At 33.0% G+C, this 26,979-nt stretch overlaps 1 protein-coding gene across 1 annotated transcript in view; it reads left to right on the top strand.

Moving 5' to 3' along the window:
- The window catches only part of CSMD3 (CUB and Sushi multiple domains 3), a 593,341-nt gene that overhangs the window by 494,061 nt on the left and 72,301 nt on the right, over positions 1–26,979 (top strand). The window contains exons 41-49 of the mRNA XM_039715519.1: positions 3,907–4,116; positions 5,586–5,774; positions 8,930–9,107; positions 11,177–11,322; positions 14,350–14,430; positions 15,590–15,703; positions 19,872–20,060; positions 20,430–20,576; positions 23,135–23,323. Coding sequence (XP_039571453.1) covers positions 3,907–4,116; positions 5,586–5,774; positions 8,930–9,107; positions 11,177–11,322; positions 14,350–14,430; positions 15,590–15,703; positions 19,872–20,060; positions 20,430–20,576; positions 23,135–23,323 — 1,443 coding nt within the window. The remainder of the gene's footprint in view (positions 1–3,906; positions 4,117–5,585; positions 5,775–8,929; positions 9,108–11,176; positions 11,323–14,349; positions 14,431–15,589; positions 15,704–19,871; positions 20,061–20,429; positions 20,577–23,134; positions 23,324–26,979) is intronic.

Here is a 26,979-nt window from a genome sequence, read left to right as displayed (position 1 = left end):
TCACAGGGGCTGCTCCTCACTCCCCAGCCTGTAACAGATAAGGATGTTGTACTCCAGATCTAGAATTTGCACCTCTCCTTGTGCAAACCTTTAAGAAGCATTTATTTGCTTTGTCCTTAAGATTTTTAGTGTTCTTGAGACAAAAATTGTGTCATTTAATATATCGTCCCTAACCCCTAGTTTAGTATCCTCCACACATTTGTTGAGGATGCATTCTCATTTTCCAAGTCTCTTCTGATGACATAAACCAGTGTAAGCTTCCATAGCAACCCACAGATTGTGCTTGTTACTGGCTGCCAACCATTGAATGGCTGATTATCACCCTTGGAGCCTCAAAGTTATGTTAATTTTTAACTGACTTCCTTTCCATTCATCAAGCTCATGTATGTTCAGCTTTCAGATGAGAATGTTATAGACGAGTCAAAAGCCATAGCAGGGCGAAAGTATATTATATATACTTTTCTCCCTTTGTCAATTTAATAATAGAAGGATATAATGGTTGATTAACTGTTATTTTCTGTTATGAAATCCATGATGAATGCCTAAGTGTCTTTTTGTCTCTTATATGTTTGGAAATTTTGTCGAAATAATAGAAGGATATAATGGTTGATTAACTGTTATTTTCTGTTATGAAATCCATGATGAATGCCTAAGTATCTTTTTGTCTCTTATATGTTTGGAAATGTCGTCCAAAAAACAAGTTCCATAATTTTTCCAAGGACTGCAGCAAACCTGTAGTTGCCATTTTCCAGGTCCTTTTTGTTGTCTTAAAGGTGAATATGTATTCAGACTTTTTCAAGTCACTAGAACTTCTCTTATTTCACTATGGCTTTGTATATCTACTATCAGCATTTTAATTACATTGGCTAACACCTTGAGCAGCTTTGGGTGGATCCTGCGCATATTTTATTGTGAAGTCTTTATTTGAAGCTAGCCAGTAGAGTTGTCTTATCTAATTTTTTAACACACTTTTGACACTTTGATGCTTTTTGAGGAGCATGTGCACTTGATTTTTTTTCTTTATATGCTAGTTTAATGGTGTGCTGGTTTTCTTAGACAGGCCTTTTGTTTTCTATTTTGTACTTGCCATCTTCTGCCATATTTTTTAATTGACAATATAGAATTTCTGGGTCTTCCAGAGTGAGTGTGACATCCCAAATAGCGTTCTCTTCTGCATAGGTTCAGTTTCTTTCTATCCTCTTTTTAAAATCAATTCTGTGGGTTTTTTGATTGGAAATCCCATGAGCCTAGTTCACTTAGGATTTATATGAAAGCCAGTTGTTCTGCATGGATTGTTTATATTGAAAAACACTCAGTGTTCTGTAATACTGACTTAACCAAATCTATCTGGGAGAAATACATTATATTGAAATGGGGATTTCTATATAGAACAATTTGTTTGTTTGTATTTTGTTCAAACACACAAGACTACAGTCGATAATTGATTTTTTTTTGTCTTAGCATTTCATAGAAATAACATTGACACTTTAACTCTGCCACTACCTGAATTTTTAGATAGCCTGATGGGACAATTTGTAGTGCTTCATTATGAGTCATAGTACTGTCTAGAATCACAAATAGATTTCTGCTTGTTAAGTTATCAAAAAAATGTATATTATAGCAGTAGTAGGTGCATTATTTCTGGATCAAATCCACAGAAGAAATGAATATTCAGAGCTATAAGGGAACAGGATATTTTGACAGATGATTCCAAAGATATTTGCTAATAAAGAAGAGATAATAAAAATCTGAAATACTGCTTAAATTTCAAGTTTAATAAAATGGTATGTTCAACTGCATCCAGAACCTGCTGTCTTTTTATGCCAAATACCTTGCCATCTGCATCTTCCTTCACTTTACTGCTGTCCTGTCTCTCTTCCCATACTGACTCCTTACTCATTTTCTTTGCTTGCATTCTGCCAGACTTATGTGTCCAATAATTCTAACTAAACTCTTCAGACTGCTACTTACACTCTACATTGTTAACATACCATTTAGTTTGACTTCCATTAGGCAGGAGATTCAGCTGCTGATGTTTTGGAAACAGTTTCCTGGATAAGTAAGTTTAACCACCAAAGTCAATAGTTCTGAACTGCTTTGTACCAACTGAAGTTTATTCACTGGATTTATGAACTGATTTCCAATTCATGTATAGGAAAATTAAATTATTCATTCTCTAGCAGAAAGCTGAAGCTGAAACATTGAAACATGCTTGATATTTTTTACCTTTTTTATGTGTGATATGTTTGAAACTAAATTGAATATTAAAATAAAATTTCACTGTAAAAAGAAGAAAATTATGGCTTTTGAAGAAGTGGTGGCTAAAACTGGTTTTAGTGATGCTGTGACTTTGATCTAGTGGAGACACATCCAACTCTTCTGTGTGGTAAATAGAAAAACTCAAAAACACCACTGTGAGAACCTCCTATAGACTTTCACTTGTTTAACTCTTTTTAGAAATACTTTCTCCCAATTGTAAGTTACAGATCATAAGCTTCTCCACTGTATATTAGCTAATGGTGTAATGTTTTTACCAAGGACACTGAGTTTATTGACATGTATAAATACATTAACTACTTTTTCAAGCAGGATGTCCAAACTGCAAAAGGGCATAGAAAAAAAAATCACTCTAATGAGCTGAAGTCTCAGAAAACAGTGGGAGGTGCTACTGGCAGAGCAAGAGATGAATACTTTTGAAGATTGATATGGTTCAGAAACTCAGAGAGAAAGACAGTGCAATACACAGAGCAGGATGATTTGCAAAAATATATTTCTACTTTTTGTAACAAAGAAAGTTGGTGAAAGAGGCAAAAACTGACAGCAAGGTCACCTGAGTTGGCAATTATTAATGACAGCTTAACCTTTGGAAAAATGTATGGTTCACAGGATCAAATGAAAGACCAAAGTATTGTGATAGAGAAAGAGCAAAGATTGAATAATAGCTTGATTCTCTATGTAGGAAATATTTGGAAGTCTGACAAAGTCAAAGAATGACACTTAAAAAGCTTTCTTATCACTTGTAGACTGTCTTCAGATAAAGCAAGACAGAAATTATCAGAGTAATAGTAATTTAATTATGCACCTAACTTGCATATAAAATGTTTCTTACTTCAGAAAATCATGCATAAACTTTATGTGGTATCTAGGGGGAAAATTCTAAAAGACAGTGATAAACACTATTTAGGTATTACAGTTCAGGAGTTACAAAAGGATTCATGACTTTCAATAATTTATCTGACATTATAACTTTTACTTTCAGTTTTATATGAAATTGTGTTGATTGTCTTTGCCAGAAACACCAGTAGGACTCAATCATCTTTCTAAAGAAACTACTGCATTATTATGCCATAGTTGCAAAATATAATTTTTTTTTGGTTTTTACTTATATAGAAATATGTTATAAACAGGAAAATGTTTAAGAGCCCTATAACTATTCAGTGCATAGAATTTTTTTCTCATGCTGCGTAATTTTTGTAATACATCACCAGATTAGGAGAGATAGCTTGCTAATAGATAGTAAGCTGCCTTCTTGTTCCTTACTGAACCAAATAATCAGAAATTTCTATCACCAAAGACATCATATACCACAGTGTGTGTGAGGAGCACTCACATGTGTTCCTCATGCACTCTCCTTTCACAAATCCTTGGGGTACCAGTGGAGTCTCTGCCTGCTTGATACCCTGAGCTGGACCTGAGGCCTTTCTGCTCACTATCTAGTCCAATTTAAAGGTTAATGGAAGATGATAGATGTGCAGCCCCACACACAGCAGAACTGTGAAATACACAGATGCTTTCCAGGTAGCACATAGATTTCCTCCTGGTTATTTTCTGTGATTATCAGAACACACTTTCTTTTCCTTCCTGGTTTGGTACTGGTGGTGTTTATTCACTGGCAATGTTTTTCAGGTGTCCATTTGCAATTTTTGAATTTCTCAACGGAGACCATACACGATTACTTAGAGGTTAGGAGTGGATCTACAGAAACTAGCACTGTTATTGGGAGACTAAGTGGTCCTCAGCTACCAGCCTCGCTGTTCAGCACAACTCATGAAACCAGCCTGTACTTTCACAGTGATTACTCGCAGAACAAACAAGGATTTCATATTGTATATCAAGGTGAGATTTGGACATTCTTATGAGAGACCAAGGTGGCTATTATAGATTTTATGGGGTTTGGGGGATTCCTAAAAATAAATATGAAAGATTTTATGTGTTTCAGTGCCAAGCTTTAAACATTGAGACAAAAGAGAAGAATGAAGAATGTTTAGATGAAAAAAACAATTAATTGCATATTTTTTCTTTAAAATTAGGTCAAATGTCAGCAAACAGATAATTGCCCATATCTGAAGCTGATTGGCATATTAATTTACATTGCATGCCTTTACAAAAAAAACATCTCTATTCAATGTTTGGAAGCATACTGGAATTTTAATTTTGTGTAATGGGTTCTGGAAGGTATACATCTAAATACTGTTTTGTATTACTGGATAGATGTAGGTTTTTGGAAATTAATGCTAACCCAAAAATCTCCAAATCCATTTTATTTCCTAGTTCACCATTTCCCTGAAGGTTCTTGTTCTTTTGTACCCAAGTAGGTCATGCTGAGCTGGTGAAGATCACGAGATCATAGTTCTATTTATAGAATTGCATTTTCATTTAAAAGGGATTAGATCACCACTGTTCATGAAAAAAGGTCAAATGTGTATTTTAAAGTAGACCTGTTTTCATTACACGAATAACACCTAAGAGTGATTTAAAGAGATTTTACTTTAGAGAAGTCTCCCATTTCTCTTTTAATAGTAACAAGTCCAAATTGATTTGAACTCTGTGTAACATTCTGGAAGTGAGCCACTGTAAAAAGAATTAGCTTTTAAAGAAAAAGTCAATTTGTGGCCTAAAGTGCTAAAGATGGTAAAAACCTAACACCATATACTATTAATAGTAACAGTAATAATTTTGGAGATTCTGTCATTAGTCAAACCACTGGTAAGTTCTTTTCTGTGTTTTAACCATGTAAGACAGAACTGATTCTTTCAAACCTATACGACAAGGTATTCTTATATTTCAGGCTGCACACAGTTTATTTGTTCTCACATTGGTAATAAGAAGAAAATGCTTCCGATCTTCTAGGAAAAAATCACCAAGATGTGTGAGAAAAGCTTGTTCTCAGATTGTACTTGTTCACTATAAAGTCTTTGATATTCCACTTCATTGCAGAGCCTTTTAATTCTTCTGGGAAAAAAAACAAATAAAAGTATAGACACGATTATGTATTTTTTTCCCTAAACAGAAGAATGTAAAATCTGACAATTCCTGTTGGATCAGAAAAGCACTTCATCTATCTCACAATAGTATCTTAAAACAGCAAAAATAAATGTTATTTAGCAGCACAGAAGCATAGCTGATTTCACTGTACTTCTCCAGGTGTAAAATCAATTATTTGATCATCAGCATCATGGAACTTTGGTTCCCATCATGTAGGCTGCCCATGGCTTTTATTTTTATTCAAATTAAAAGCTCTTATTTTTGAGATAATCAGAATTTTTAGTTTACTGATTTTCCACTATTATTATTAATTATTTCAGCCTATCAGCTACAAAGCTGTCCTGATCCTCGACCATTTCGTAATGGTTTTGTTATTGGAAATGACTTTACTGTGGGACAGACTATTTCATTTGAGTGTTTCCCTGGCTACACGTTGATTGGGAATGCAGCTCTAACTTGTCTTCATGGCATCAGCCGCAATTGGAATCATCCTCTCCCCAGATGCGAAGGTACGTTCCAGGTGACCTATAAACCCTTTTTCATTTGAAAGTCTTCCTAAGACTGTTAACTGAACTAATTTCAGTTTTTTGATTTACAGAGGCCTGTATATTTGCACTGTAGTCATTGAAAAGGAAGTATTCAATTTTGCACATTAAAATTTTAGCAGAGAAGCTGAACTTTTTTGGAATATGAAATCTCTAAAAACTTATCTGAGATAATTTGTTTGCTTTTGGAATGTTAAGCCTAAAGTCTGGAGTATGGAGACTCATGCTTCTTTTAATCTAGGTGAGGCAATGCAGTAAAATCTCTGCACTAAATAAGGAAAAAAAAGCTTCAAAAATTGAATTTGCCAATTCTGGCCATTTATATTCTTTTTTATCAGTTAGAAAGAAATTTTAAAGGTGGTCTTGAGTGACCCTGTCCTCCAGCCAGTGCTGTGTGAAATCATTTGCACATATGTTTTCTTCTGATTTTTTTTAAATTATGTTTTTTAACCTTTTAAATTTTGGTTTTTTTCACTTGTGCTTGAAACAAAAATGAAAGTTCCAGGAACTGTGACTTGCACACAGCTATAATTTTAAGGCGACAGAATGACTGTGATGGTTCTGTAGAAGTGTTTATCTCTTCCCTAGCTATGCTGAAAGGAACCTGTTTCTAAGCAGAAGGTGAAAGAAGGTCAGTCCTCCACTTAAAGGTTTAGCTTCCCTCTATACTGAATGGTGAAACAGCACTGACAATGGGATCCTCGCTATCATGTAGGACAGAAATGCCCAAATAAAATCTCCCAACAACAACAAAACAGCACCCCACCCCCAAAAAATCTCCAAAGCCAAATACAACCACCCAAATAGAAAATAAAAAGCTCCCCCATTTTCTGGATTTTTTTTCATTATATTTTGCACCATGTACCCAAATTTAGGTACTTAAATGAGAAGCCTCATTATTCAAAATTCCTGCTGGACTCATGTGGGCCTTAGGAATTTCGGGGGTTGTGGTAGCTGAATTAGGACCTAACTGGTACTGAATTCAGAAGGGGAAGCCTTATAATATAAAAGACAGATGACACCTACACTGTCTTTTTTTTGAAAGGGGAAGAAGTTAATTCATTATAATTAAGTTCCACCACCCATTTTCTGGATCTTGTGGAATAGTAACACCATCATAGTTCATGTCTCAACTGCTAAACACTTAGCTTTTCCTGTTAGTTAGTTCTAGCTGTATTTTCTGTGCCTCACAATCAAAACAATTTATTGAATTAAGGGATTCTGTTTCTTTGAAATACCTTACTGGAACCAATATTTTAATTAGTAAATTCTAAGATGACCAAAGCGTGTTGTTTCTCTGAGTATCAGTTTTGATGAAGTTCTGAAGAGTAGCTGGTGTTCTTTGTTTCTGCTTAATTTGATATGGAAGATGAAGATTTAAAAAATCCACCAACTTGATAATAGAGATCTAAGATGCATGTTTGCTGTGTGATTACAGACTGTAACAGTACTCAGCTGCTAGAAAAAATTCTTAAATTACATGGGGTTTTGTGCTGATACTTATTGTGGTATTTTTATTAAAGGGTTGTGACATTTTTATATGCTACAGATATTTTTGAGGGTTTTTTCGTTTCATTTTCTTTTGTTTTATTGTTGAAGGAAATGGATAATGAGTTATCTCCTACTTTCACTTGGTTTGATTTAAAATAAAGGCTTTGTGTTCAAAAGCATTAAATACACAGCATGTCTTAAATTTCTATTTACTTTAATGTCTTTATTGTAAGACAAGATATACCAAGGCTTTTTTAATTCCTCAGACTTCTTGAAGCAGACAATCTGAATTAGATATGACTAAACTTTCTTCTGTTTAAACAGTTTTGTTCTCTTCTTGCATCTCAGTGCACCTAATATTCCTTTAACATGCTGATTCCTTCAGCATCATCTAACTCTCTCTGACCCTTCTTAACTCATCTCCCTTGCTTGCAAACCTGTTTGGATTCCGTTTTCTCTCCTTTTCCTTGTCCTGTTCCCTGACAGTCAACAGACCATGTTTTCACTCCTCTAAGAGCTGGCTGCAAAACCATTTCTGTCTGTACTGCTCAAACCCCCTTGAGCCTTTAAGGTTAAAGCTAAAGAAAAGTGGTGCCCAAGCTGTTGAGTCTGAATGATTGAAGTGTCACTGTGTATCTCTTCTTACCCTACAGTTCAGCACCAAAGTTTATAAACATAAACCCTAACATATGTTTTTTGCTAAATACAAATTATATATAATTCTCATATGTCAAACATATATGTCAAAACTGCTCTGGTTGAAGATTTTTAAACATATTTTAGAAAATCTGTGTTGCCATACCATGCACTTTGTGGGGTGGAGTGGGCAAAGTAAAGGTATGAAAAATAAAGCAAATTATACAATTTTAAACTTTGCTTACTTTTCCAGAGCTAGGCTTGTATAACATTTCTCTTCTGTAAGAACTGGGTGGTGTCATATTCAACATACATCTGAAATCTGTATGGCGAAAATAATCTAGTTTGGACTAACAGTTTTCCAGAGATGCAGTTATGAAAGTCCAGAATCTCTATGGTCACTCTTACACTGTATGATGTCTAAAATTAACAATCTTTGACATGAATTACAGAGAGGACTCTTACTTTATCTACCAGAATTTTTATTAATAAATGCAAAATTACTATTCATACTGTTGGACACAATGTTTTAATTTTGAAGTTGCTCTCTAATCTTCACCCACCCCTCAACCTTGTATGTGCCTTCTTTCTTGTGTTAATTTTGGTTGGCTATATTCTTGTGTCCATACATGAAAACAATTAGTGTGATTTGTTGCTAATTTGTAGCTGGAATTTACACAAAGCCCTAACAAAGTAATATTCAGTTGTGCAGGGAGTTTCCCCCTATATGTATATATATATTTCTTTAATTCCACTTCTCACAGTATTTGCTGCATCAAATTTTTTTTTTTACTTTTATATTTGATAAACACTGTCAAAATAGACTTCTGACTCTGCACAAAGCTGAACAAAATCTGTTTTCTTTGCACAGGAATGGTCATATGCAATGAAGTTAAGCGTACCAAATGTGCTCAAAACTAGAGCTTTTGTATAGTCTAAGTAGAATGCAAAAAGCATTTTTTGGCTATTTTTTAAAAGTGTCTTTTTTGTAGCTCTGTGTGGAGGAAACATAACTGCAATGAATGGCACCATATACTCTCCAGGATACCCTGATGAGTATCCAAACTTTCAAGACTGCTTCTGGCTTGTGAGAGTACCACCTGGGAATGGAATCTACATCAATTTCACAGTCCTCCAAACAGAGCCAATATATGATTTCATAACTGTCTGGTAAGAAAATACTTTTGGCATTTATCTAATCTTCATGTGACACTATGTAAGCAAATATGAATTTAAAAGAATATATTTATGAGTTTCCCCTTGAAACTGGTGTTCTCTCTAGGAGAAATGACTGAGTTGCACCAGTCCATGTTTTCCAATGGACCATTCTCTCTAGATGTCACTGGACAAGAAATCAAAAACAGTAATAATGTTTCTCAGTTTGTCAACAAAGAAAAGCATACAGAGGTATGCTATAACAGCTCATGAACAATCAAGAGAAACAACACTTAAGAAAGGAGTGATAAAAAGTTTCAGATGTATGTGTTAGTGTTTTAGAAAACGACTACTAAAAACTAAAGTAGGACAACACTTCATTCGTTTCTTCCAAGTTAGCTTCTTTTATTCTTAAGAGTACATAAAATGAAAGGCTCTTTTTGTATTTGGCTGTGACAAAGCGAATTGAGCTAACAATAACTGTAAACAAATTATATTCTCTGTGTACTTGAATCCATGTCTGTCATGGCTCTGCATGATGACTCTCAGCAGTAGCCTATCACATTAATCTCTCCAATACATATTTGAAGACATTTAATGGCTTTAGTCCTCATTTGTACACATGTGTAAAAATTGTATTATATACATGATGGCTGTTTAATTATGTGGCCTATACCATTTCTGGGATAATTTTTGTATATAGTGCAGATCAAAAATTTTATAGGTGTTTCCAATGCAAAAAAACAACCATTTTTTTTGCAATTCAAATGCTTCAAAGCATACAATTTCCCTGCTAAAACAGAAGGGAAAATGTCAATGGGTCATAATTTGGACAAACATATTACTACAAAATTTCAAAATAAAATATATCCATATTTTTATTTTGGTTTTTTTTTAATATACTATGCTAATAACTATTGAAAAAAAACCTTTAAATTTATTCATCTATTGGTTACTATTTAACAGTTCTAATCTGGAGGAAAGCAAATATGAACATTCAGTACTCTTGTACCATTATGCTGTCGTCTGTACAATTCCACTGTTGTTTAATACTAACTTCAATTTAATTTTTCTATTGAAATTAGTGTTTCATTTCTCCATACGGTAGAAATGATCTTTTGAGCAGTACATGTATTGTCTAAATCATAATAAATAGTACAAAATAATAAGAGTACATTCATATGAAGAAGGATTCAAGAAATTAATCAGCTGCGTATCATACTCAGTTTGATTAAAGCTACCAATAATTGTATTAATACCTACATGAAGTGGTAAACCATGACACTGCTTGAGTCAAAAAGACATGACCATTTATATAAAGTTCATAACAGAGCAACACATTGATTGAGAAAACTCTGAATCACCCATAAAAATAAACTTCAAATAAATTCTTATATATCTATATAGACTATAAACTATAAATAATAAACTTAAAGCTATTATATGGGGGGGGGAAGCTCGGTTAAAATATGCTGAAAATATTGCACATCCAAAAGTAACTTAGAATAAGCATTGAAAATAAAATGTGCATTTATTAATGTCAACATACAGTTTTCAAGGGGAATCTTGTATTCAGTAGTCTGTAAGCATTTGGGGTTTATTTTTGCCAAGACCAATATTAATTCTTGTTTTTTTAATTTATTCTATTAATTAATTATAGCAACACTATTTATATCTTAATTTCCCTAGAAATTATCATATTCAAAATACTGGAGGACATGATCTGTTATTGTTTTATTTATTTTCTGATAGCCACATTTGAACGTATAGATACCAAAATGTGATCAGAGATTATGGCAAGTAGGTGAAGTACAATCACAAATTCATAGTAATTTTGAGTTGGCTTAAATTTTTATTAGAAACTAAGAATTTAACTTTCAAAAAGTGGTTGAATTAGTATTCAGTCCACATACAGGATATGAGAAGGTCTTCAGCCCTTGTTGTCTGGTTTACCTTATTTTAGCTGTCTCATGTCTTTCAGTATAATCTAGGGAAAATTTACTGCATTCACTTAAAATTTGGAGAAATCATATAAACCTTTTGGACCAAAGAAAGAAAAAAAATATTCTGTTTGTTTTTCTTAGGGATGGACCAGACCAAACTTCCCCTCAAATTGGACAATTTAGTGGCAACACTGCACTAGAATCAGTCTACAGCACTTCCAATCAGATTCTGATAAAGTTTCACAGTGACTTTACTACCAGTGGCTTCTTTGTACTTAGTTATCATGGTAAGTGTGACAAATTAAACTTTTTCACTGTTTTTACTGGTCACTGGAGGAAGACAAGGAATAAAAAAAAAAATCAGTTGCTTTCCCTAAGAAGAGTTGCTAATATTAATATGATTGACCACTACTAGGGTAATGTAAACATATGAAAGACTAACATGAATGATGAAAATAATTTATTTTCTTAACCGGATATTAAATTTACTATTAGTCAAGCAAAAATAAAAAGTCTGCACTATGATAAGACATGAACAAATAAGGCAGCATCAAACCCTAAAGTTCAAGATGCACATTCTTTTACTTTTTACAATGCTTTTAAAATTCCTTTGCAACTTGAATGTTTTTGGTGGGCATTAAATTTCTTTTTGAAATTTGGATATTTTGATCTAAGTGTTTTTTTTACAGAGATACCAGTGGTAGTGAACCATACCTATGATGTACTGTTTACTACGTCATATAGTTCAATATAGTGAACTACATAGTTTAGTTAAAGTTAATTAACTTGAATTAAATACTGACTGAATGAAAATGTGCATTAATTAATTCACTGAATTCTACCTCTTTTTGTAGTCATCCAGACCCTCTGTGGTCAAGTTTCTTGTACATTGCTGTAATTACAAGGAAACAGATTGAGAAGTGAGGGTGGGTTTAGGTGCTTTGTGAATGCCCATTGGATTGAACATCTTAGGAAACACAAATAGACTACATCCTGTTTTCTGGATCCTGGTCAAATTTTGTGACTAGAAGATTTTCTTTTTGTCTTATTAAAGACAGTGCTGAATACAGATAGACAGAATTTATGGGCTTAAAGGAACTTTAAGCTAAGCAAAATAAACCAGAGAAATACATAATACCTACAATGAAAAAAACCAAACCCACAAGCAATTGATTATGGAGTAGAGACTCCAGCAGGGCTAGGCAGAGAAGGATCAGAATTTCCATTCCAAATCTTGGAATCTATATTGCATGTGTCAAATTGCAAAGGACAAAATTACATTTTGCATTCATTCATGAGTCCATATGTATTGACATCTACAAATATATCAATATATGGCCAAACATATGCTAAAATGCTCATGGAATCATAGAATTATTCAGACTGGAAAAGACCTTTTAGATCATCAAGTCCAACTATAAACCCAACACTGCCAATTCTGCCACTAAAACATGTTGATAAATAGCACATTATGTGTCTTGTAAAATACCTCCAGGGACGGTAGCTCCACCTCTTCCCTGGGCAGCCTGTTCCAATGCTTGGCAACCTCTTTGGTTAGTACATCTTTAATAATATCCAATCTCATGTGGAGTAACTTGAAGCTATTTCTTCTGGTCTAGTAATTTGCTAGTATTAAAGTGTCTCTAAAGATATCCTTTTCCTTTTTTTCTTTTGTTGTGAAAATTTTCATACCACAGGTGTGGGCTCTAATGTGCAATAAAGATGCAAACTGAGCAGCACAAAGATTACTTATTAAGAAACTTAAAACTATTTTTGTACTAATGTTGTCAAGATAAATAAATCCCTCTGTGTCTTGGAGTCTATGATCCTTCATATCAGCTGAACAAAAATTATAGTAATAAAGGAAAGGCAGTCAAGAGATCAAATAAAGGAAGGAATCAAATTTATTTAAAATAAATAATTTTGGGATTAAAATTAATGACATTCCTGTTACCCTAAAATGAGAGACATTTGAGATAAATGGTAGGACTTCTCTATTGAATAAATTTTTAATTATGTTCAGGATTTTTATTATTATTTTTCTTAAGATGCAAACAGCACAACTGTTTCATGTTTAATTGGTGTGTTTTATTGGTTTGGCTTTCTGACTCACTGCTTTAAGTAGATCTTCATTACCTGAATGAAGAAAAGATGTATTAGGAAGATATCAAATAAGGGTGACTCATTATTAACAAAAGGTCTTATGGTATAAATTTTGTGATTTTCAAAAGTTTGACTAATTAGAGTACTAAAGGATCTAATCACACGAAGCAACCAAGAATGTGTATTACTGAAGCTGAACTGTCATCTGCTATAAATAGATGGTACTTTGTGCTGAAAAGAAATTCTATAAACCAATGCTGTATGAAAATGTAATATTAATGAAAGCCAAGCACACTTCATCCTGAACATACACTTTAACACAGGAAAGACTCCACTGTAGGTAAAAATATGTCAAAGTGATTTCTTTTTCCAGATTTTTGTCCTAATTGTATTAAGATCAGACTGTATTTTGTCTGTGTCCAAACATGGGCCCATTTTCATTGGATCTCTAGGAAAAAAATCAGTCTGTACCACTTCTGCATACACTTCCTACTTATTTTTTATTTATTTGACATGGTTTTCTTGACTGGCTCTTGCATCATGTGCTAAATCTCAGAACATTATTTTGTGTGAAACTTCAAATGAGAATTTTGAAAGCAGGATTATTCTCTGACACTATCTGCAGGTTACATGTACTCCACAACTGTTTATTTGTTAGGAAATTTCACATTCAAGATGCTTCTGTCCATTAGTTATGCTGCCTCCATGTAGAATTTTTGGGATTCCAAAACTTGTATTTATTGCAAGGTTTCAAAAGTGAAAAAGTTGATAAATAAAATTGAGTAATGAAAAAAAAACCAAAATCGAACCAAAAAAACCCCAAAACCAACCAAACAAACAAAACAAAAAAAACCAAAAGAAAACAAACAAACAAACAAACAAGAAAAAAAAACAAACAAAAAAACCAAGCTAAAGAGTAATTGAAAGGTCCAAAAATATTTTCTTTTTGACTGGAATTGCTCAAATGAGAAAATTGGCAACTACTTCTAAACTTCCTATTTATGAAGAGGATTTCACAACTAAAACTAAATAACTAATTGAGAATGCAGACACAACATGCAATGTTTTCATTTCCTTTATTTTGATTATTTTGAAAATTTCAATATAAATTGAGTTTTTATGTTGATCCTCCTAATGTGGATATTAAATCTGTTATTGCATGGCTATGATAACTGTGTTTGAGAATGTCAACTGTGCTTTCCTGTTTGTAGCCTATCAGCTCCGTGTCTGCCAGCCTCCAGCAAATGTACCAAATGCTGAAATTCTAGCTGAGGATGACGAATTTGAAATAGGTAATATTAAAACAAAATAAAATAAAATCACAAAATTTGTTTATGAAATAAGCTTGCTGTGCACAGGGTGGTTTTCAGAATGGAAATCATACTTGTAATATTTTAGATTTTTATTTGAAAATAGACTTTTTAAAGAAATCATTCCTCTTCCTTATGCATCCTGAATCCCATCCATGTTTCAGAGATAACATATAAGTAATACAATAACTCTTTGTTATTGACTTAATTTTAAAATACATTTTTCGTAGTATTTAATATAAAACATTATATTACACTGAAACTAGCAAACAAAACCAATAAGAAAACATGTAGACAATGGTATATTCTGTGCCAGAATTACGGTTCCATGACCTAAAATGTAAAGTCAAATTTGTAAAAGTTATGAGGATTAGAGAAGGGAATGGTATTCTGGCTTTCTGAGATATGTCAATAATATTACTTAGCCACTTATATTTCAAAGAAATATGATTTATGATCTGATTTCAGATGTCTGGTGAGCTAGTTTTGCTCATGTTATGGCAAAGAAAATATTTTTTTTAGTATATGCACCAATATATGATTAGTTATATAGGTCACACAGAGAAATTACTTTTTTTTTCCTTTTCTGTCTGTAATATGGACCAAAGGGATCTTCTGGGATGTGCAGGTTTTTACTTTTATTGGTACATAAAACTATATGAATTTTTCCTTTCTTAATTAAAAATGAAAATTTCTTATTCTCCTAGTGCCAGATGTAGATAGCATCAACAAATCCATTTGCTATTTAATTTTTTCCCTCAGGATTGTGTGAATTACTGACTTGATCTTAGACCTTTATTTAGTTCCATAATGTTTATCCTGTAAATTATATTGCTTAAAGCTCTGTGGACATTTGGTTCACATAGCATCAGTCAAACCCAGACAACTTAGTAAACTATCTAATAAATAATGTGGTGGAAAGGAGTGATAGATGCAGCACAGTGTGCAACACAAAGCTCATTTGCCACATTTCTTAGAGTAATCAAAGTTGTTTATGCCAGAGGTCATTTAGCCCATTGTATAATATAGTGGTAAGAAACTTCATTAATCAATAATGTTTTGAAAGCTAAAAGTCCCAGTTAATTGCTGTTTAATGCTTATTTTGTTTGTATGTTTTGCCTTGTGTTGTTTTTCTGAACAGGAGACATAATAAGGTACCAGTGTCAACCAGGCTTTACGCTGGTTGGTAATGAGATTCTGACATGCCGACTCGGGGAAAGACTGCAGATGGACGGAGCACCACCTACTTGCCAAGGTTTTTTTTCCTTTTTATTTTCCTGCTGCCAAACCAGTTCAGTGGTGATTCCTTAAATAACTTCTACATCTCTTTATATAAGACAGCATACTGAAACTATTTCAGACTTTTGATGATTTATCCCAATATTTCACTCTTTGGTTTGTTTCATGTATGTCAGATATGCAAAATAATTAGTTATATTTTAATGAACTTCACAAGTTGAAAGGGCTGCTACTCTACTTTGTGAAAATAATTTTACAATTTTTTTTTTTTTCCTGGAGTCTGGTAAATAATGCTACTCATTTTCTCTACAACATAATAGTATGAAAATTTATATGGGAATTTTCAAAAAACATTAAATTAACATAGCATGGATTTGGGTGAACAAGCTTACAAAATAATTTTTCATTGCAGTTTAAAGTACTTGCATTTTTTTATTCAGTGCATTCTAAAAAACAGGTTTTCTGCATGTGTGTGCGTCTGTGTGTGTGGTCACCTCATTGTTAAGGTCAAAATAATTACAGTCCTGCCAGGCACTAACATCACACTTTAAACCAGTCTTTATTAAAGTGAATTTTGATGTGTTATGGTAGAATATAATTTTTCTGTAATTAAAAAAAAAAGGGAGATCTTTCTTACATCCCAAACTGATTAGGGAACAAATGAAGATTGGCTTTTCACAAACTTCATTTAAAAAAATGGAATCTCTTGGCAGTTAAAGCAACGGGCATGAGTTTATGTTTTCCTACTAATTCTTTCATTTATATCTGGAAGGATAAATAAGAACCTAGAGAAATAAACATGTATGATAAAGCTTTTTCAAGAAAAAAATACCAAACCAAAACACCACAGCCTTATAAAAGTATAAGTTATGTAAACAAAAGCCGTTTTGAATTCTGCTAGTTTCTGTGATATACTTTGTGATCCAACTGTTCCTGAGCTTAATATTCTAACATCTCCATCAGGATTAAAATACTTTCCCAAATCAGTCACAATAAGTGCATTTGATTTAAATTCCTGTTATATGAAAAATATTGCCATCTGTTTTTTTCTGCCACTCTGACGTTTTGGTGTGTCCTCCTAAAGTAATTTTAATTCATTAACATATCCATAAAACACTGATAATGAAAGATTTATTGGGCAATAGTAAATTATTTGTGAATAAATCTACTAAATTTACAAGTAAAACTTGGATATTTTACTGTTTCTAAGCATTTTCTAAAATTATGAAATGGTGCACAATATAGATGTTAAGAAATTAAACATGAGTATATGAATTTTTAGGACTTCATTATTACTGTAATATTCACCTAAGCTTTCAGCTGAGAATTAAAAAAAAAATCTTGTATAAATATACTCTTTTCCTCTATTCCTGGAAAGCTGGAAGGGTCTACTCTTATAACTGAATAAGCTGTTTTCCTCTGATTTTATGAAAAAAACTATGCAGAAGTCAAAATCATTCACAGCACTGAGTGTAGTTCTTAAAAATGCAAAGTGAAATTGAAATGCAAGCTTCATAAGAACTTTTACACTGATAATTTCTGGAAATCTAGACGTTTAGTTAGATACAAATGTGTCTAGGAATAGCTTCCAACATCCCAATTTAAGTTTAAATCCTAACTTGGTAGACGTATAGCATTTAATAAGTGAAAAACCATAGTAACCTCCAGGCATTGCTTTAAATGTTAAAACAATGTAATATTAGATAGGGCAAATAGAGACATATGTGCTGATCCTGAAGCATTCTCTCAGTGCATGTTGCTGAAGGCATATTTGTATTCAATGCAAGACCCAAGACAAAAACTCAGGAATGATGACTTCATTTACCGTAGCTAATCTTTCATCTGTCAGATATGAATAATAAATATTGGTTCCAATGCTAAATTTTAAATTGATACTCTTAAAATTTCAGTTTAAAGCAGAATGAAATTAACATGGTCTTCAGAGTTAGACTGAGAAAATTAAAAAGAAAATCGCAAAAGAATTTGTCAAATAGTGTTAAAAATGACCAGTCCTACCAGCAACCTAGAAAAAAAGCAGCATATTTTCTTTTATCTTTATTTATCTGATGTCTAAGTTTGAAGATCACAGTACATAAATTACATTTCAGTTATGAAAGATGAATAGAGAACTTTGTGGAATCTAAAGGCAGCAAAAATACATGCCAAAAATTTCTGTCTTTCATGAATCTATTATATTGCATTGGTCTCTGGTAAGCTACCACATTTCACTGTGCAAAGTACAACACACTACATAAGAGTCACTTTCAAGGAAAAGTCTCCATTCTTCCATTGGTTCACATTAGCATTAGTCTACTAATTACTTTCACTGGGTAGAGCATATTTTCTTTTAAACTTAATACTGTTAATTTCTAATGCTTTAGCCTTGTGCATATCTTATGTGCTTTAGCCAGTATAGTGGCATTCAATTGAATTTTTCTTTAATTTTTGACTTGAAATACATCGATATCTACATTCAAAATTAATCCAGAAATAAATCTGAAGAATGCTGCTGAGCAAAATTTAAGTAACATAAGACTAACATTAGTATTGAATCTAATACATTGCAGTAAAGATATACTAGACAAATGAGAAATTCCTAAAAAAATTTGATGAAAACTACATTTAACATATATTTGGTAATTTTAATTATTATAGGTTAGTTTACATCACATTTAATACTGTTTTAAACTATGTCACTTTTTTCCTCCATTTTTCTCTTGTGTGTATCACTTGGATGAGCATTTCTTAAAATTCTTGCAGATTTCCCTTAGGTGTAAAAAATAGTCACTAAATTCCACAATTTTAGCCAATTTCTATCATCTTATTAAAAAGATGATAGAAAAAAAATTATTTAAAATCTTATTTCTATCATCTTGTTAAAATAGAGTATTGTCCAAACAAAGCATGCAACTTTGCCCTTAATTTTCTTTTAAATTAGCTTCTACTTTCCGGATAAAATGAAAATTTCAGAGTAAGAAGATTCAGACTGTATTTTGCGTCATAATAAGGGGACCCTGAGAAAATTCTTTAATGGTGTCTCTTAACTATATCTCAGATAAATGTTCTCTGATTCACATTAAACTTAGCTATCCAATTCCCAAGGGAATCTGGTTAACAGAAACAAGCCTTTAAATTCTCTATAAAATTCTGAGGGATGTTTAGCTGAAAATCCTGAAATTAAGGACAGTTTGTAAGGCAAAACCAGCTGCAAATAAATGAGTGTATCCAGATTACTGTTATGCTGTCCCTGACACATATTTTTATATAAATATATATCTATACGTACATCTAAAGATGAGAGGACTACTTTGTTCATTTTCTGGAGATATGTGTCACAAGTGGCACAGCAATGCAGTTTGAAAGCCAGATTCCAGCCATATGAGTTTTGTTAAGTGGGGTGGAGGTGCTGTGTTCAATCTCTTCTTGAGTAATTGAAACAAACACAGGACATGATAAGCAACTTTTAGCAACTAGATGCTAATTTGCAACTGAGATACAAGATTTTTTTTTTAATATATGGGCAGATACAGTTTTTCAAGTTCAGTTTGAAGGCATTTGCAAAGGGTTGCACTAGATGATCTTCAAAGGTCACTTACAAACCAAGTAATATTATATGATTCTTGCAAAGTTTTTGTATGAAGATAAATACTCCTTTTCTCTCCCTTTCTCTGTTTTCCTGTCTTCTTTATCTCTCTTTACAATCCAATAACTTTTTTAACATAAAACCTGATTTTCTATAATTAACGAGACAATGTTATTTCCAGTGTTCCTGAGAAAACTAAGATCCTATTGTTTTTCTTTTGTAACTCAGTATTAACTCATTTTCATGTAGGAGTTAGTTGTCAGTGTAAAAGGATTTCAAAGCTCCTGTTTAGCAGTGTTAGGTTCTGAATATACTGAAGGCATTTGTTCATATATCATGAGACAAACATATTTTTTGAAAAAACTTCCAATAACATGGTAATGTCAACCATTTCTATTTAATGAGATGGTTATTCTTGTAGACCTAGTGAATCCAGATAAATTCAAAATTAAATGACTTCATTATATTTTAAATCACCATGTTGCTCAATTTGAGGAAATAGAATAAATAATGCAGTTCTTTAAAGCTCCAGAAAATCTCATCGATCACATGAAATAGAAATAATGAGCTTTACATTTTTTTGCCAATTTTTGTTTCACAGTGCTCTGTCCAGCCAATGAAATGCGTCTGGATTCAACAGGTGTAATACTGAGCCCTGGATATCCTGACAGTTACCCAAACCTCCAGATGTGTGCGTGGACCATTACTGTGGAAAAGGGTTATAATATCAGCATGTTCTTTGAATTCTTCCAGACAGAAAAGGAATTTGATATACTTGAGGTTTTTGATGGTAACTATAGGATACCTAACTTTGGATGATGCCTTGTCTATATAATTGTTTTTTTATATTGCTTCTGTCTAATTTTTCAGTATTAAAAAATCTTAGGCACTGATTTTGATTTGTTATAATAAAAAAGAACTTTTGGATTACTTTATTTTAAAATTTTACTGCATTTTATACTTAGAAATAATTTTTCTTTTGAGCAAATATATCATTCCAGTTATAACATATTTCAATTTTTTAATTAAAATTAATTTGCCATTTGCTTGAAGGATGATTTGCATGTATGTTAATTGTGTGCATATGTTTTATTGTATGTTATTTTAAACTTTTTAACTCCTTTTTTCCTTCTTTTTTTTCCCATCCTTTTGTACCAAGGACCAAATAGTCATAGCCCATTGCTCATATCTCTCAGTGGGGACTATTCGTCTTCTCTAAATATAACCAGCAATGGCCATGAAGTATTTCTCCGGTGGTCAGCAGATCATGGCACCAATAAAAAAGGTTTCAGGATAAGATATATAGGTATGCAAATGTGACTTTTTATAATGTGCATAAAATTTCATTGTGGAACATTTGTTTATGTGGAAGGGTAATATAAGCTATGTTTGGTATCCTTAATTAACCAAAGTGAAAGGAAATCTAATCTGTTCTATATATGTGAATCTAATGACCCTCATCTTGTGAGGAAAAAAAAAACCCCGCACATATGCTCCATAGAGAATTAATAAAAGACAGGGCATTAAAATGGCATAAGCCAGTACTAAAGATAAAAGAAGCAGCTTCCCCCTTCTCCATCCCACTTATTTGCACTCGTGTGCTTCTTCATACTGGGATGTTTTCCTAACAAGATCTTTATGCAATTCATCATTAAGAATTTTGATTGGACAAGGGAAAGCATTGCAGCAAGGCAGGAGTGAACAGCTATAAAGTGGAAAAGTATGAGACTCTGAAGGGTTGAACTCTTAATTTAAGGTTCAACAGAATCAGCAACCAACATTAAAAGAGATAAATTAGTATGAAAAAAACCAAGTATTTTATGTGCTATTAATTCAAATTAGCATATTTATGAATAGTGTATGGAAATGGTACCTGACAAAGTTAGATTTTAGTAAAACTGCTTTTAGTGAATTATTACATAATATTTATTTTATTGGAAAATATTTTAATTAGTCAAGCTAAAGTAGATTTATTACAATTTACAGCAATTGCACAAAATCTATATTTGAATTATTTTTATGATGACCAAAGATATGAAATACACACAAAGAAGAGTACTGGGGTTAGTGTCTATAGATATTAGAGAAACTATTGGCATAAAAGCTTTTTCATTTCACAAGGTGGATAAAGAAATAAAAAATAAGTATAAAATTCTTTCTGCTGAGTTTTTTTGGTTTTCCTCAATTTTGGGCTACATTACAATTAGAGAAAAATAATTATGATCATATATACTGCAAATATGTCAGTTCCATCTTTGCCTTTAGGAATGGACAATTTTCTTTGACTTAAAATGTTTGTTGTTCATTCAGTAAAATTCATTCTGTGCTAGGCATAAAATAATATTTTTCTTTGACTTAAAATGTTTGTTGTTCATTCAGTAAAATTCATTCTGTACTAGGCATAAAATGTCAAAATGCTATCAATTTTCATTTCCTGTAGTCAGTTTTGGATCTGTTAAAAGAGAAAGAAGAGAAAATTCTTCATTTTCCTTTCAGGCATTGAGAGAACTCAGGCAGACAGGAAATATTTTCTAGTGGTCTATTTCACACAGAAAATACTGGTATGTCTCTGTATCTTTGGCTCTTTCAAAAAAAGTGTAAGTCAGAAGACATTTAGTATAAGGAAGAAAATACTTTCATAGTATGTGGTCTGAAAGATATAGCAGTAGTTCTGATTCTGCTCTTTGCTTTAGTATGTTTATTAAATATTTGTTGTAAACAAACAGCCGTATGACTCCATTCAGTCAGAGGAAGCTTTCATGTGAGAAAAACATTGACTTGAAGTAAGTAATGAGACGTGGAAAAGTTTAAAGAGCAAGTGAAGCAGCAGTTGTCTATTTCCTTGAGAAAATAAATATCAAGTTATCAACATGTCTTCAAAGTATAAAGGAAGCCCTTGTAAACAAATTTCCAGCACAGTTTTCTTTCCTACAAAAAGGGAAAACAGCCTTTTTGGCTAGCAGGTATTAATCAAATTAATCATAGACCAAGTTAAACTTTTACACACACAAAATTAATCTTAAAGTGGTTACCAGGTTATGAGAGCCTTCTTGTCCACTCCAATGAGAAGATAGCCAAACCTAAATTACTTGGTACTCAATAAACAAGGGACGTAAAGGAAACATAGTAAGTAACCAGTATTTTATGTCAGAGTTGTTAAGTACATAAATAATGTCAGATTATAAGAACTGTAACTCTTAGAGATATTTTTTGCTCTCATATTGAGTTATGATTTTTTTCATAGTCTCTAGATAAGACTTCTGTAAAACTTAATGTGTTCTAAATAAATCAACAACTAAAACCAGATTCGGGATTTTTGCCATGGATTTATGGTGATAGTCATAAATATCATTAAAATATATTTTTAATGTTTTACTTCAGTTCAGTGTATTACAGAATTAAAATGAAATAACTTATTTAGGACGAGGACTATTTAAAAAGAGTTCTGTTCGGGATGTACTAGTTGTTTCCCTCTTTCAAAAATGCGTATACTACTGAAATGCATACAATTGCAATAAATTTCAACACAAACTAAAGTTCAGTGGCTTATTTAATTTAAAAAGAATATGGTAAAAAAATCCCAAACCTCAAAGCTATAGCAAATTATGAAAGTGAGCTATCACTCTATTTTTTTTGGAGTTTACTGAAAACTGAATCTTGTAAATAGCTTATAAAGCTCTCTTTTTACTACCTTTATATTTTTTGAAATTGGTCAATGAAGGCATTATCATACATAAAATACAACTTTTAGCAATGGTTTCTCAGTGTTCGATCAGATGTCCACTGGATGCAACAAGAATTTCTCAAGTATTGCTAGGTGAATTCTGAACACATACTTTATTCCTTTAATATTTCTGTTTAAAGCTCTCTACTGCAGCACCCCAGAGTCGCCCCCGCACGGTTTCATTGTCAGTCAGACAGGCGGACAGCTCAACAGTATGGTCCGCTGGGCTTGCGACCGTGGCTTTCGGCTCATTGGGAAAAGCACTGCCGTCTGCAGGAAGTCTCCATATGGGTATTACTCGTGGGATGTTCCAGTCCCAGCTTGTCAAGGTACATTCTTTTGTTAAAAAAAAACAAACTCTAAGAAACTTCCTTTTTCTTTTTTTTTGACTCAAAATGAATGGAAGGGAAATGTTTCGCAGTCATACATCTGTGCCAGAATTTTTCTACCTCATACAAAGAAATGCACTTTTAAGAAACAGTATTTCAAGAGGAGCTAATAAGACTGACATACAAAAAATGATGCTTTAACATTCAGTGAAGAATATTTAAGAACTTCTTTTTGGTCCAATCATAATTTCTGAAAATTCACATAAGTCTTCAAAATGCTGATGTTCTTTGACAACTAATATGACTAAGGTTTTCCAAGGACTGTGTATATTTTTAATGCACATCTTTGGAACTGCAACTATGTTCCAAAATTTGTGAAAAAGGAATAGGTTTTAATGTTTCAGTTTGATTAACAATGTTGCCCAAGCTGACATATAGTGACCAAACATTTCTGTGATAGGTCTATTTTTAGGGAATTTTGGATATTTCCTATTTGTCATTTTTTCATGTCAAAGTATCTGATATGGCAGTAACTTTTCCTGATTGTTTTTACATTTTCCCCTAACTAAAAGGAAATTTTCATAGAATTGTATAAGGGTTTACTTGGAAGGGACCTTAAAGATATAGTTCCAGTCCCTCTGGGATGGACAGAAACACTATTCACTCAACTGGATTGCTTAATGCCCATTCAACCTGGCCTTGAAAACTTCCAGGGATAGGACACCCACAACTTCTCTGGGCAACTTTTCTGTGAAGGTTTCCACAGATGTGAAATTCAGATCAAAACTGCTGTAAACTCAAACGTCATTGGATGACCTTTTGGAGATCTGTTATTTATATAAAAGTCTGTTATCAAGCCTCGCTGATTTGCATCTTGTTTCTTAAAAATTTAGGGTTAAGGGACAGATATATTTTACTTGTGTCACAAGATTGACTCTTAACATGGATAATATGACTCAAAATTTATCAAGCCACTAACGAAGATTTTTGAATACTGAAGGAGTAATTAATCTCAATGGTAGATATAGAACATCTCAGTTTGCAGCTAGAATGTATCTGATACATTTTACTGACTGGTAAAAGAGACATGGTGTGAATTATGTGAATAGGCAATATTGTAGAATTTGTTGGTGCTTAGGATTGTAATCAATGCTGTTTACATGTAACGATTATTTTGCAAGAGGATATTAATTTTATGCACTGCTGAATGCTGGTCCTGATGTAACAAAACAGACATTGTTCGGACAACTCTTGTAATTGTCTCAAAGCTCTTATTATCATTAACATGCTTCTGAAGGAAGAGCTTAATCTAGGCCAGTTATGCAGTAAAGAGTGTCACTTTTACAAGCATATAGTTATCATCTTGGAATGGGTAGATTTACCTAATTTGCAATCATGTCTAATGAGGAATAAACAAGTAAGAAGTAAAAAACATGGTCACATATTTTCATTTTAGTGTCATAGAAGTGTTTCTTTCTTTGGTGATGGCAAGTGAAATAGTAGTTTTATCAGATGTTCAGTAAAAGATGGAAGGAGAACATTCTCATTTAATTAACTTGTCACTTTTATCTCTCTGGGGTCATGTCCTCATACTCTCTAGAATTCAATTATAGTTTCTTGGAGTCTTCGATTTCTTAATCACAGTTTTCTTATTTTTTTCTAAATGTGTGTTTGTCTCTACTTGCCAATAGATACTGTGACAGTGATTAGGTGTATTTTCTTATGGTTGCCAAGACAGGGTGATAGCAAATTAGAAATATTTTTCTGTGATCTTTTCAGCAGAATATGTCTGTACTGTGGTTTTAGATTTTTTTTTTTTTCTTAAATTTCCATGAAATATGCAAGGGGTTTTTTATGGCAATGCAAGAATATATTAATATTGATTCTTACACCTCTGTTCTGCAAGTTATTATAGGATTGATGCTTTACTTGTGTCTTAGCTGTGATTATTAGCTTTGGTACTGTGCCACACAGTTGTTATATTGCTTATAAAGCAAATCAGTTTTATGCCAGATCAGCTCCCAGTAGGGGCAAAAATAGATTGCACTCTTTTTTTTCCCCAAGTATTTATACATAGTCTGAGAGGATTAACCTTCCTGTGTCGGCATGATAGGTACTTTATTAGGGCTCAAGATTTGACTTCAAAGTAATGTACTTCAGACTTAAATGCCTAAACCCCTTTTTTTTCACCTTTTTTTTTTTATCTGACCTACATTAGATATATGGTTTCAGAATGTGGAAAAGGGTTAGTTTTTATTTTTAGTCCCAAAACAGACAGAGAATTATTTAGAACCAAATCTTCTCTTGGTACATTATTTTTGTTAAAGAAAAGGAAATAGTAGCTTATACTTTTATCTGCAGTTTTCAACTTTCTTCTCTAAGAGATAGAGGAGCCAGCAAGGGGAGATGCTATGCTGGATCTGCAACAAGCAGGGGCTGATGAGGAAGCTGAAGGGTGCAGTGTCTGTGAAATTCTAGGGTAGAAAATCCTTAGAGCAGTGAGAAGAATGGATGCTAGCTAGCCTCCACTTCTGAAGAGCAGAATTTGGCCACTCAATGAATTTGCTTGGTAGAGTACCATGGAATAAAGCCTTAGATTTAAGGCTTTATAGACAAAGATAACTGATTAATAGTCAAAGGATCACTTCTTCCAAGCTCAGAACTGTTGCATCCTCAGAAATGTTGTCAAAAAGAAAGTTGGGTAGAAATTTCAGGACACCTGCCTGGATGAGCAAGGAGCTCCTAGACAAGAAAATGCAAAAACGAAGGCTAGAGAGGGTGGAAATGGGGACAGGCATCCTGGGAGGAATACAGACAAGTTGTCCAAGCAACTGTGGATCAGGTTAGAAAAGCTAGGGCCTTGATAAACTAAATCTGTCCATGGTTGTCAAAGGCAACAAAAAGAGCTTCTAAAGATATATTGCTGATAAAATGAAGACTAGGCAAATTATTGGCCCTGTCCAGAAGGATACAGGAGACCTGGTTACCTCGGACACAGAGACAGCTGAGGTACTCAGCAGTATTTTTGACTCAGTCTTTGCTGACAAGTGCTTCAGTCCCTCTTCATAAACCACAGATTGCAAAGACAAGGGCTAAAAGAAGCCTACAGGAAACCTGGAAAGGGACTTCCTTCAAGGGTATGCAGTGATAGGATAGTGGGAATGGCTTTAAAATAAAAAAGGATCAATTCAAATTGCACATCAGGGGAGAATTCATTACTGGCTGCCCAGAGGAGCTGTATATGCCCCATGCCTGGAAATGTTCAAGTCCAGGCTGGACTGGACTTCAAGCAACCTGGTGTAGTAAACAATGCTCCTGCCCATTGCAGGGATTGGAACTAGATCTTTAAGACCCCTTTAAGACCCCTTTCACCCGAGGCCATTTTGTGATTCTATGATTCAATATTTTCAAAAGGGTATTTTCCTTCTGCTTTCCAGGTGAAAAATACAGAATGATGAAAGGTAATTTTAGTGATATGCCAGAGGTCACAAAGTACAACTCATGGAAGAAATCTGAACATAAATCATATGACACAGAAACATAGAAAGTGTGTTTCTCAGACTGCTGTCTTACTGATTCAATCATGCTAGTCATATTTTTTCCAGATATCTTCTATTCCCTTTTCTTTATTATCATCTGCATATTGAAATCTTAGC

This window comes from Passer montanus, unplaced genomic scaffold, assembly GCF_014805655.1.
Source record: "Passer montanus isolate IOZ18808 unplaced genomic scaffold, ASM1480565v1 scaffold33, whole genome shotgun sequence".
NCBI classification, from domain to species: Eukaryota; Metazoa; Chordata; class Aves; order Passeriformes; family Passeridae; genus Passer; species Passer montanus.
Note: the sequence above shows the minus strand (reverse complement) of the source record. Positions and strands in the feature narration are given on the sequence as shown.